Source organism: Carettochelys insculpta, chromosome 1 (assembly GCF_033958435.1).
Source record: "Carettochelys insculpta isolate YL-2023 chromosome 1, ASM3395843v1, whole genome shotgun sequence".
In the NCBI taxonomy this organism is placed as follows: domain Eukaryota; kingdom Metazoa; phylum Chordata; order Testudines; family Carettochelyidae; genus Carettochelys; species Carettochelys insculpta.
Genome location: NC_134137.1, coordinates 52762678 through 52776181, shown reverse-complemented (window position 1 = coordinate 52776181; position 13504 = coordinate 52762678). Strand labels below are relative to the sequence as shown.

Genomic DNA, 13504 nt, shown 5'->3' with positions numbered 1-13504 from the left:
AATCTACAGACCTACACAATTGTCTCCACAATAAACAGAAAACAGTTGCCTTAAACAAGAACCAGTTATTTCTAGGTAGCGTTCACAACCAAACACAGTGAAACTAAAGTCATTACAGAGACACTGATTATAAATAAAAAGGAAATTAAATGAATGTATTTTCTTTTTCCAAACTGAGAAAAATTAAAAAATAAAGAGCATAGAAACAAAGTTGCATTTTAAATATGCTTTCATTTTGCATAATGCAAAGTATAATCAGTAACAATTAAATAAATGTGCTTATTTATGATGTATTATTTTTAAGTTAACCATATCAACTTAAAAAGAGATTCACTGAAAGTATCTTATAGAATTAATTTTGTGGATTTTGGTATCCAGCATGTACATAAACTTGAGATACTTAATTACTAGTTATATTTTTCTGATCTTTGTCTCAGCAGTGATGATTTCTTTAAGACAATAACCAACCTATATAAGTGGTAAAAAACAAAAAGGTAACAGCTAATATATGAAATAATTTATTTTAAATCAGTTCCTTCCATTTGGTCCATTTTTCCTCAAATGGTCTATTTTAATGTGTTAACCTATTACAGGAAGCAGATAAGTTTATTTCTGTTAATTATCTTCCATCCTATCAACCACATTTCTTGAGCAGGTATTTATTTTCACAACGATAGGCTGTGATCTTGAAAAGACTTCTGTAAAGGTTTGACTTTAATTTCTGTGACGTCACTGTGCACTGTATAGAGTTAAGCTTGTACATAAAGTAATCAGAATCACAGCCCTACTGATGGAAAACTGATGAAAATTACCGCAATGACAAGGAATCTAAAACCTCTGGTTATTTTAGGAGATGCTCTAATTTACTAACAGTGTAAAATAGGAGTCTGAGGACGCAGTCCCAAAATAGCTCTTTCATCTTATTTGTCTCATGTATCGCATTGGAAAAAATCCACAGAAAATAATACCTGGATATCAAACGTGCTGAAAAAAATGAGGAACTTGGAATGACAAACAATATTAAGTTTGGAAGAAAAGGCAATTCCCCTAATTTCTATGACAAATGATTAGATGGAGTCATTTCAATTCTATAGGCTCAAGTAAAATGAGAGACTTGCCTGTGGCAAATATCTTGTAAGGATATGAGGACTCTAGACTAGCTTATAAATACTCAGATTCTGAGACACAGAAGCAAAGACAAATGTCCTCTGAGTTAAAGATCACTTACTTGATCAAACTGGGGATCTTCTCCTCGTTGCAGAGATTTAGTCAATGGCTTTTCCTAAAATTAAAAAGAGACACCTTTTGAGATATTCTAGCAACTACATTTCTGTTACCATTATTTCACACACATATACAACATCTCCATACAGACATATTAACATTGGATTATCTCCTTCTGGTATATATTTCCTTTAGTTTTTATTATGATTTAATATGATTGATGTTCAGTTACATGCCAGTAAACTATTCAGGAGTAAACTATTGAGGAGCTCTGTGTCCATTGTTTCCTACTATATATATTTTAGGTGCTATCTTTAACTAAAGGGTACCTCTTTGCCCTACAAAATGACTGCACAGGACCTTAAAAGGAGGGCCGTTGTCTGGCTTGTTAAGGGAACAGGCTTATCTCTTTTAAGAGCACAGAAGCACAGATGTTGCTGCATACACAGGCTATGTCTACACTACAGTGATCTGTTGACAGACCTTACTGCTGGAAGATCTCTTCCAACAAAAATTCTGTCGACAGATTGAGGCCACATGAAAAGCGGATCGCTCTGTCATCTGCTGTGCTGACAGAGAGTGGCTGAACTGCCCAGCTGCTCTCTCAATAGAACAGCTAACAGGAAGTACAGCAGGCAGGGCTGTCCAGTGACCCGGAAGCCCTGTCTGTCAACACTGGGCACCACAGAGCATCCACACAGCATTTTCGTCAACAGATTTTGTCATGAAAGGCGTTCTGCCTGGTGGAGGAGAGTCAGAAGGCTGTTGACAAAAGTGCCAAGTTCCGTCAATAGTATGTCAACAGAAGGCATTTTTAGTGTGGATGCACTGCAAGTTTTGGTTTGCTGACTCATCCCCCAGGTGACCAGAATAGAGGGGAGATAATATAGGTGCAAGCCTACTGGGAGAAGCCCTCTGTTACTTAGGCCAAGCAGGGCAGCACTCACCCTCTCACACCAGAAAGTGGAGAAATACTAGGTTTACTCAGGAACTGCTGTGGGTGCTACACTGGTTGCTCCTTTCCTAGACAGCAGGGAATGAATTTTCCATCATTGCCAGAGTGGCCATGGCAGAGGGGGGTTTTCGTTTCACCTTCCCCACAATGGGTTCGGGGGGAGGGCTTATTGGGTGTGAGCATGGAACATGAGTTTGACTAAGATGTTGTAACTCATTATGTGAGCGAAGGGAGGATGCCCAGTACAGGAATGGTTCTCACACAGCAGCCTGGGGCCTACTGAGGAGCTGTGAGCTGGTTTCAGCGGGCCCACTAACGTGAACCAGAGAGCAGGGCCAGTGTTAGACTCACTAAAACCTGGGGCTGAAGCCAAAGCTCGAAGAACTTTGCTCTGCAAGCTGTCTGTGGCATGAGGTCCCCGGCAACTGCCCTCCTTGCTAGGTAATGCCAACCCTGGGACCTGGCATTGTACAGCAATGGGGGCTGTTGCCCTAAGGCCTGGAGATTCAAAAGGGCCAAGGGCTCCTGGCTGTGGCTACCAGGCCGTTTAACTTGCCGACAGTGAACTGCCCCCAGCCTTGCTCCTTCCACCTGAGGCTCCATCCTTTCCAGGAGCGTGCAGCTGCTCTCCTCCCACCTTGCCCAGGGGCCTAGCAAGTCTTGTCAGTTCCCCTGCACAATAGATAGTTCACTTGAAAATTACGTCTCTAGGGAAAAAATGCTAACCAGAAAAACATTATTCCGTGGAGCCATCCTGAACAAAATTCACTGGCCCATTAATTTATAAATGGGTTCACTTTTTTGCTTATGAGAACAGAGTGTTTTTCGTTAATTTTTTTTTAAATTTACATTTGATTAGTATAATTTGGATATCATTGTTGAAGAAAGATTGAGTGTTATATGTAACACCTTCTTTAATTAATGAGGTCAAAGATAATTACCTAAAGAACACTTCATGCAGTAAGAGACTACAGCAGAAAAACACCAATACGGAAGCAAGACTTAAGGCTGAACTTTAAAAAAATACAATAATATATTTAATTATTTTAAATATGAATAAAATATCAAATGATTTAAGTATGCATATAAATTCTGTGCCCTTATGGAATACATAAAATGTATCTATTACTTCAAATCCTTCATACACAATAATTTAACCCCCAAATGCCCACTTCATTTCATGTGTCTGCCTCCAACGTGTTACCCCTTCTGTTTACCAATCTGTGCTCACTTGTATTTAGTTCAGAGCAGTGCCTTTTGTGCGAAAAAAAAGAAGTGCTATTACTCAGCTGACTCCCCAGCCCCCAGCCTCAGCCAATCTCATGGTTTGGGCTGCCGAGGTGCCAGTACTCAGTACCAGCACAAAAAAAGCTCTGGTTCAGAGCCTCTGCTTCCTTCCCCAGAAATGAGGAAGATCTCTGTGTAATTCAGAAGCTTGTGCCTTCCACCAATGGGCTAATAAAGAACAATACTTCAGCCACCTTGTTTCTCTCTAGCCGTTCATGCTAATAAACAGCCCGAAATATGCTAATGAGGCATGGATGTAAATTCCTCGCACCTCATTAGCATAAGGTCACATGATTTGGAGTCCGGAAGATGCTCTTCTGGACTCCAAAACAGCATGTAGGAAAGTGGCTCCCAGGGGGGTCTTCTGGAAGGAAGTCCTTCTTCCGGAGGCCCCTTCTTCCCCAAAATTTTCCTTCCAGAAGACCCCAGTCTCTTCCAGACTCCAAATCATGTGACCTTATGCTAATGAGGTGTGGAGAATTTACATCCATGCCTCATTAGCATATTTCAGGCCATTTATTAGCACGTATAGAAACGGCCTCTGAGACCAACCCAGGTACAACAGCACTCCATATGTCTAATATGACTGTCAATTATGCAACAACCTAAACTGCCCAGCACTGTATATAAAATGTGAAAGTGCTGAACAGGACTGTGAAATAATGAGGTAACATAGGGCATGGAGGTCCTGTATTGTAGTACAGGAATCTCCCACCTAAGTGTATGAGAAATGGCAGGCTGAAAAATATGTGATCCCTGCAACCATGCACTGAATTGTTTCCTTGGCCTTTTTCTCCCATTATTCCAAAAACCAAGTAGGTCCCTGTTTTCCACAGCCAGGAGATCTAGGTACTATCATACCCTTTGGAAAAAGACTATCTGGATAGCTTTGTGCTAGCTGCTTAACCAGTCTATAACTCAGTTTGTTAATAAAACAGGTATAATAGTGTAACCTACACACCTGTTGGGTGCTGTTCACTGTAGTGGCACTTAGACCACTCACAGAGAGAAAAATTAGTCTCCTCTACAGCCTTAGCTGAGAACTAGCCAGCTTTTAACTTAAGCCACAGAGGCTCATGCACCAAACACCAGGGGTCCCAAGTTTGGTTCTGCCTGTCGGCAGTTACTATAGCACCACTTAGTTTACTGATGGCTGTAAAATACTTTAAGAAGCCAGGGTGGCAGGACTTATCTAAATGCAAATAATCTTCACTTATGAAGACTATTTTGTGGAGAATATTATTTTATATAAATTGTTGCTAGATTCAATAATTAATTATTCTGACATGGTCAATGTTAACTTCAGTCAACAAAGTATCTCCTGACAGCCTAGGAAGGAGAGAAATAAACAGGTTGTTTCTACTGTTCACTCAACAATTTGCCCAGTACAGTGATCAATATTTTCCTTTGTTAGGTAGTGGTTACTCCAGTCCGTAAAGTGACCTTTCCCAAGTGTACTGAGGGCACAATAACTTTTATTAAGAGTTTTGTGATATATCACTGGCATTTGTACCACATATGTTCTTTATGCCTTATAAGCTACGTCTACACATGAACGCTACATTGAAGTAGCTTATTTCGATGTAGAGACATCAAAATAGGCTATTTCGATGAATAACGTCTACACGTCCTCCAGGGCTGGCAACGTTGACGTTCAACATCAACGTTGCGCAGCACCACATCGAAATAGGCGCTGCAAGGGAATGTCTACATGCCAAAGTAGCACACATCGAAATAAGGGTGCCAGGAACAGCTGCAGACAGGGTCACAGGGCGGACTAGTGCTTCCGGGGCAACAGCTAGCCGCTCCCTTAAAGGGGCCCTCCCAGACACACGCAGCCTGCACAGCACGCGGTCTGCAGAGCCATAGGCACGCACACCTCGAGCGACGCAGTCATGGACCCCCAGGAGCAGCAGCAGCAGCAGCAGCCAGAGGTCCACACAGCCGCCCCTGTAGGAGCAGTGCTCGCCCTGCTCGATGCCATGCAGGAGGCAGCTGAGCACCTCCTTGCCACAGAGAAGGAGCTGCCCGCAGGGGAGGAGGACTCAACCCCCAACCCTGCAGCACCCCGCTCCCCCCCCGCTGCACACGCCACCGGCTGTGGAGCTACCCCACCAGCACTGACTGGTGGGAGCGGCTGGTGCTCGGGGAGTGGGACGACAACCGCTGGCTCCAGAACTTTCGGATGAGCCGGCAGATATTTCTGACGCTATGCCAGTGGCTCACCCCTGCACTCAGGCACCAGGACACCTTCCTGCGGCGTGCCCTAAGCGTGGAGAAACAGGTCGGCATCGCTGTCTGGAAGCTGGCCACTCCAGACAGCTTCCGATCCATGGGCCAGCAGTTTGGCGTCGGCAAGGCCACCGTCGGGGCTGTCCTCATGGAGGTAAGAGGACCCACGGGGGGAGGGGGAGGCAGCCCTGGCAGGGGAGGGGAGGGGGGCATTGGAAGGGGAGGGCCACACACACCCTGCACACCCCTCATTGGTGCTCTCCCATGTGCTTCCCCTGCAGGTTGTCCGCACCCCGCTCCTTCACAGGCTTATGAGGCTGGGGGACCTGGATGCCGCCATCGCGGGCTTTGCCACCCTGGGCTTCCCCAATTGCTTCGGGGCTCTGGATGGGACCCACATCCCCGTCCGCGCCCCGGAACACAGTGGAGGACATTACATAAACAGGAAGGGCTACGACTCAGTGGTCCTCCAGGCCTTGGTGGACAGTCGGGGCCATTTCCTGGACATTTATGTGGGCTGGCCTGGCAGCACCCATGATGTCCGGGTATTCTGGAACTTGGGCCTGTGCTGCCGGCTGGAGGCAGGGACCTACATCCCCCAGCAGGAGATCCCTGTGGGGGACACCACCATGCCCCTCTGCATCATCGCAGATGCGGCATACCCCCTCCGGCCCTGGCTCATGCACCCGTACACGGGCCATCTGTCAGCCAGCCAGGAGCGCTTCAACCAGCGCCTGAACCATGCGCACCAGGTAGTGGAGCGCACATTTGGCCGCCTCAAAGGGTGCTGGAGGTGTCTCCTCACCCACCTTGATGCGGGCCCCACCAACATCCCCCAGATTGTGGGTGCATGCAGCGCCCTACACAACCTGGTGGAGAGCAAGGGGGAGGCCTTCTTTCACGGCTGGGCTGTGGAGGCCGGCAGGGCCGATATGCAGCCACCCGCTGCCCCCAGTCGCCAGGTGGACCCCGAAGGGACCCGGGTCCGGGAGGCCCTGTGGGCTCAGTTCGATGAGGCAGCGGGGTGAACGCTGGCAGGCCCCCCACTGCACCCCCCCATCCTCCACAACACTCCCTGCCCCTATGCCCACACCACAGAGCACCCAAGAGCACACGCCCCCACTTTTCTTGTAAAAATTAAAGCAGACAGTTGTTTGTCAACTCAAACATTTTCTTTACTACAACTCTTATACTATTATTATTATTATTATTATAAATATTCTGAACAAGACAAACTATGTACAAGGGAAATCAAACTGATAAATATATATACATTATAAAAATTGGGATAATATGAAAGGGGAAGACAAGGAAGGGGAGAACTATTTACATGGGGGGTAAGGATCAGCAAAGTAATGGGTCACAAATACAAACTATTTACAAGAAAAGAACAATAAACTGGGGGGAATATATACAAAGGGGGGGGGCACGTCCTGGGCCCCACGCCCCTACAGTCCAGCGCTGGGGGTGGGCGGCCAGGATCCCCGCCTCAGCCTCAGCCCTGGCCGGGGCTGGCTGGGGGCCGGGCGGACCGGGAGATACAGCCAGCGAGTGTCAGCTGGCCCCAGGTCCCCCTCGGCGCAATGGCCCTCGGTGGCGGTGAGACGGCGGACGGTGCAGCGGCTGGAGCAGCGGCTGGAGCAGCAGCTGGAGCAGGCAGGGTGGGCGCTGCGGCAGCCGGCGCGGCCTGGGGGGCAGGGAGTCCGCGATGTGGTTGAGGGTCCGCATGTAGGCCCCCCATGCCTCCTGGCGCCAGGCCTGCACCCGCTCCTGGAGGTGGAGGCGGCCTTGCTCCACCCGCAGCTGCTGCTCGGCAACCTCCAGCTGCCGACAGTGAAGTACCAGCAGCTGGGGGTCCGTCGCTGGCGGCTGGTGGTCCTGCGTCCGCCGTCTTCCCCGCCGTGGGGCTGGTCGTTGCTCCGCCGAGGGGCTGGCCTGGAGTGATGGCCCTGGAGAGGTTTCCGGGACCACTGACGCCTCGCCGGCGCTCTCCGGTCCTTCCGATGGTGCAGCTGCGGAACACAGGAGGTGGGGAAGAAGAGTGGAGACAGCTGTTAGTGTGGGCCCTGAGCCGTGGCCCTTGTCCCCCCACCCCTCTGCTGCAGGTTCCCCAACCCCATCCCCAGGAGATGCTGCTGTGATGGGGTTCAGGGGTGCCCCTGCACTGCACCCCATCTGCTGGCAGGAGTGACTCTCAACTCAGCAGGTACGACAGGAGGTTTATTAGGCAACAGATGCCCAGTTTCTCCCAGAAGCGACAGTACAGCAGTCAGAGACAGTCATTCCAACCCGTCCTGGGGAGAAGACCCCGAGGGGTGCCCCTCTGGGGTGTAGCTTTCCCCCTCCTCAGGCTAGCTGCCTTCCAGCTCTCCCTTCCCCTAGCCTCTAACTGCCGCCCCCGATTCAAACCCAGCTCGGCTCCTCCCTCCTCTTTGTTCAGGGCAGAGGTGTAACCTGCCAGTTGTAGCCCCAGGATCATCCTTAGCCACTGGGAGCTATTCAGCTTGTTTCTCATATCTAGCCTGAGTCTCACATTTGCACTCCCCCCACTCCATCACATGCTGCTGCTGCTGCTGCTGCGGGGTGTCCCACCCCATCCCCCCGGGGGACCCTAGAGGTTCCGCTCCCCCCAGCCCCGGGCATGGGGCATGGCACTGTCGTGCTGGGGGGGCCAGGGGCTGATGCACTCCTGTGAGGGACATGCCACTGCTGTCCTTGGGGCCATGGTCATCTGGGCATGTGGAGGGCCCTGGCCATATCTATTACCTCCACCCCTCAACCCCGGGGGTGTGCACCGGGGGGGTACATACCTGACGGTCCACTCCCACGGTCGGGGGACACCCGGAGGGCAGACGCCCGGCTGGAGCTCCTCGAGGCCATGATGATGTGCAGCCCCCCGTCACTCAAGGAGGACTCCCCCTCCTCCTCCTCCTGTGCCCCGGGGGTGGGCTCCTGGGGGGGCCCCCGAGGTGCGGGGCTTGCCTCCGGGGCGGACTCCGCCTCCGGGGCCTGCTGGGGCTCCTCAGCCGAGGTATCAAGAGTGGCCGGAGGGGAGGAGGTGTGCTGGGGGCCCAGGATGTCCCTGAGCTCCCTGTAAAAGGGGCAAGTGACAGGGGCGGCCCCAGATCGGCCGGCCGCATCCCGGGTCCGGGCGTAACCCTGCCGCAGCTCCTTCACTTTACTGCGTACATGATCCAGAGTGCGGGCAGGGTGACCCCAGGCGGCCAGGCCCTCGGCCAGCCGAGCGAACACATCCGCGTTCCGCCTCTTGCTCCCCATTACCTGGAGCATCTCCTCCTCGCTCCAGAGCCCCAGCAGGTCCCGAAGCTCAGCCTCCGTCCAGGAGGGGCCCCGCTGCCGCTTCCCCGCCTGGCTGCTGGGCTGTGAGCCCTGGCTCCTCTTGGTGGGGGTCCCCTGGGGGCACTGGGGGGGCTGCCAGGCGGCCATCACATTGGGTGGGGATGTGGGTGGCTGCGGAGGAGCGTGCAGGCTAGCCGCGTGTTACTGCTGCTGCCTGCACGCTCTCTCAGCTTCCTGCACAGGAAGGGAGGGGGCGGGGAGCTTTAAGGGGCCACTCCACGCGGCCACCATTGAGCTCGGGGGCTGGAGAGAGCGTCTCTCAACCCCTCAGCTGATGGCCGCCATGGAGGACCCTGCAATTTCGATGTTGCGGGACGTGCAATGACTACACGTTCCCTACTTCGACGTTCAACGTCGAAGTAGGGCGCTATTCTCATCCCCTCATGGGGTTAGCGGCTTTGACGTCTCGCCGCCTAACATCGATGTTAACTTCGAAATAGCGCCCAACACGTGTAGCCGTGACAGGCACTATTTCGAAGTTGGTGCCGCTACTTTGAAGTAGCGTGCACGTGTAGACGCGGCTTTAGTGACATACACACAAGAACTGTGAAAAAAGGGTGCCAAAATCATAGTGCTGCTAACCCCATTAATTTGTGTCAGGGCTCAGTCTTTCGCCACTCAACTGCATCTCTTATTTGGGAAATATGTTCATTGTCGGGCAATGAATTCCAAAAAGAGAGGCAGATGACATTCCAAAACAAGTGGGGTTTTTTCCCCCAAAAAATATAAAAGCTTTTCTTGAGATTTTAGTGACGGGTCTGGAACATACTAACAAATTACTTTAATATTTGAGGGAAATTTAGAAATGAAAATAAAATTATAGAATTTCCATATTCAATTTCCAGCTCTGACACAGACAACACAGAGGCTTTAACTAAGTCACTGAGGCTCAGTTCTTCATCTGTAAAATGGGCATTATTATTATTAACAACAACAACAACAACAATAATCCCTTTCTTCCATCAATTTTATGTCAACTATTTATACTGCAAGAGCATCCAAATACCTTTAAAAAATCTTGGCCACATTTCTTATGAGCAGAGACCGTTTCTTAATGCATGTATGCAGAGTGACTAGAATAATGGACCCCCCAATTTTGGCTGTGGTGTCTTAGCACTGTTTTTACACAAACAAATAATATTGATGACCACAATAATACCTGGATTAAATGAGGGAGGCTTTTGGGATTGGGAGCATGTGGGAGCCAAAATAAAATAAATCTAAGAACAAATTCCATTTAGGATTTTGAGGGAAACACCGATCCTGTATTTGGAACACCTTTTTAAACTAGTAAGTCATGTGCTGAATTTCCTTTTGGGTGGTAATTTCCTTCAGAGTACTCAACAGCAATGAAGTCCAAAAAGGAAAAATAATTCTGCTCTTTTTAAAATTAAAATATCTACCAACCCACTGTAACAAAAACCAGAATAATGGCATTATGGACAATATTAATACCCTAAGGCTGCATCTACGCTGCCCCTCCCTTTTGAAGGGGCATGTAAATGGAGTGGATCGAAAATGCTAATGAGGTACTGATATGAATATGCAGCCTCTCATTTGCATAATGATGGACACTCACTGCATCAAAAGGGCTGCTTTTGAAATGCAAAATAGCCATGTAGATGGGGTTCCTACGAAAAGAAGCCCGGCTTTTGAAAGTTCCTTGCTTCCTAATTTTTTTCAGGAACAAGGGTGTTTTCGAAGGAGCCTTTTCTACACAGCTATTTTGCATTTCAAAAGCAGCACTTTTGACTCAGCGAGTGGCAGCCATTATGCAATGAGGTTCTGAATATTCTTATCAGTGCCCCATTAGCATTTCAGATCTGCTGCATTTCCATGCCGCTTCTAAAAGGGAGGGGTAGTGTTGATGCAACCTAGAACACTTAGCAATTTTTTAGGGTATGTCTACACAGCAGCCTTTTTTTGAAATAATCTATTCCAGAAGAGCTATTCCGAACTAGCTTATTTCGAAATTACACAGCTATATACAAAATGCATTTCAAAATAGCACATAGCTATTTCAAAATACTGCACCTACACACTAGGCAACTTTAAAATAGGCACTATTCCCTGTCTTAACAGCGTCTATTTCAAAATAGCAATCTCATAGCATGAGATTCACCAATTTCTAAATAAATCAACCACTATTTTGAAATTATTTCAAAATAGCAGTTGCATTGTGTTGATGCTAGGATAGTTATTTCAAAATAATGGCTGCTTTTTCAAAATAACTTTGCTGTGTAGATCTATCCTTAGTTAGGATGCTGCCTATCATCAAATTGCTTGTCAGCCATCTAGCTCAGTGACTGGCTTGCTTATAATGTTGGGAACCGAACAGAATTTAGCTTCACGTGGTAGGATGGGTGGAAGGGGGCATGATATGGCCTGTGGGATGGATCCAGTCCACCAAGCCTAGTAATCCTGCAGCCGTCCCTACAAATGCAGAGGGAAGAGCGATTCGGGTGCTGCCCTCACTTCCTAAAAATCTCTCAGCTCTCATTGGCTAGTTTAAAGCACAGCCCCTGACCCCAGCAAAATCTCTCAGCTCCTACTGGCCAGAAAACAGCCAAAAGGAGCTAAGCGGGGCAGGGATCTAGAAGACTGCCCGTGTCACCGTGGAAGGGACAAAGCCAGTGAAGGACTGTATCCCAGGACTGGGGAATGCTGAGTGATCTAACCAGAGAGTGAAGTCATGAAGAGGACGAGGCAGTTCATGGAATGCGAATGGGGCTGCAGATCGGAGCGATGGAGTGATAGCATGCAACCAGAGAAAGGCTGCAAAGGTATGAGCTAATTCCCAGAGAGAAAATGAGGCAGCTCCAGCCTAATTGTAAGTGGAGCACCCTGTGAAAATAGCATCCTTAACTATAAAAGAATGCATTTCCATATTAGCATGTGAATAATATAAGAAGAAATTACGTCAGGAAGTCCCTACTGAGAAAACTCAAGAAGCCCTTTTAATATAATGCTAAACAACTATGTATAATGTCATAGGGCAGGCCCTGTCTGCCTCCGTTTCCCATTTCAGAACTCCTAGTAACTCCATGTAAGCTCTCTTGAGACAGTAAGACATTGTGCAAATAGTCCAAAATATAAAGTCCCTAACTTGTACAGGTCATTTGTCACCCCAGTGCAAATAGCTATTAAAGTCACTCAGAGTCTTGTGTTACGATGCGCCACATGTCAATATACTGGCCCCTGTTACACACCCAGAATCTCAGGAAATCAGCCCCGGTCCTGGTACCAGGACAGTTGCCCAAGCCCTTCCTCCTGGAGTGTAACCCTACTCTTCTCAGTGGGAAACCCCATGGCATCTCTTTCAGGAGTATACCTTTACCAGGGGAGCACCTCTCAGTGCCTCTGGCCCTCTCATGATTCCTCTGGGTTCAGCTCCTTGGGCCCGAAGATGTCAGCAATAATATCTGCTGCTCTTCTTCCTTCAGGTCTCTCTGGGTGACAGCCAGCAAGCATTTGCCTCTACTGCTCCTCCTGACTTCAGCACTCTCCAGTCCTCCAGATCTGGCTCTCTGGCTTTGGGACAACAATCCTCAGCTTTTTCTTGTTCTCCAGATTCCCCACATGTCTCAAACATACAGTCTCTGGCAGCTCTCATCAGCCCCTAATGCCCACTCAGGCAGCTCTGGTTCACCAGCTCTTGCAAACTTACTGGGGATGTCTCTGACCTTCTACATAACCCCTGGCCGCTGCTCTGTCTTCTAAAGCGGCCAAATGGAAGCACTTGCCCCAGCACAGAGATGCTGGACCTACTGCATTCACAGGGGCCAACCACCCTGGCACACAAGAATCAGGAACAGAGATATCTGACTATCTCACCCACCTTTATTACCCTTCTACTTTTCTAGCTTTTTCTTTCTTCTCACAGAATTTCTGCACGTGAGGCATAGAAGATTTTTCCTCTGAAGCTTGTTATCTAGGACAGCTTTCCTCTTTTAGCACACCTCAATCACTCATTATCTTTTAAAATCTCTTCTCAAAACACTTTTCTTCTTTTGTAGTTATTTCTGTTTCTCTTGCCCTCTACTACTGTTGACTATGGCTACGTCTACACGTGCACCCAACTTCGAAATAGCTTATTTCGATGTTGCGACATCGAAATAGGCTATTTCGATGAATAACGTCTACACGTCCTCCAGGGCTGGCAACGTCGATGTTCAACTTCGACGTTGCTCAGCCCAACATCGAAATAGGCACAGCGAGGGAACGTCTACACGCCAAAGTAGCACACATCGAAATAAGGGAGCCAGGCACAGCTGCAGACAGGGTCACGGGGCGGACTCAACAGCAAGTCGCTCCCTTAAAGGGCCCCTCCCAGACACACTTTCATTAAACAGTGCAAGATACACAGAGCCAACAACTAGTTGCAGACCCTGTATATGCAGCACGGACCCCCAGCTGCAGCAGCAGCAGCCAGAAGCCCTGGGCTAA

General features: G+C 48.8%; 1 protein-coding gene across 10 annotated transcripts in view; it reads right to left on the bottom strand.

The window, feature by feature from the left end:
* FRY (FRY microtubule binding protein) overlaps window positions 1–13504 on the bottom strand; it is a 308821-nt gene that overhangs the window by 221710 nt on the left and 73607 nt on the right. For all 10 annotated transcript variants that reach the window (XM_074986277.1, XM_074986272.1, XM_074986262.1 and 7 more), the window contains exon 3: window positions 1229–1282. In XM_074986277.1, coding sequence (XP_074842378.1) covers window positions 1229–1282 — 54 coding nt within the window. The remainder of the gene's footprint in view (window positions 1–1228; window positions 1283–13504) is intronic.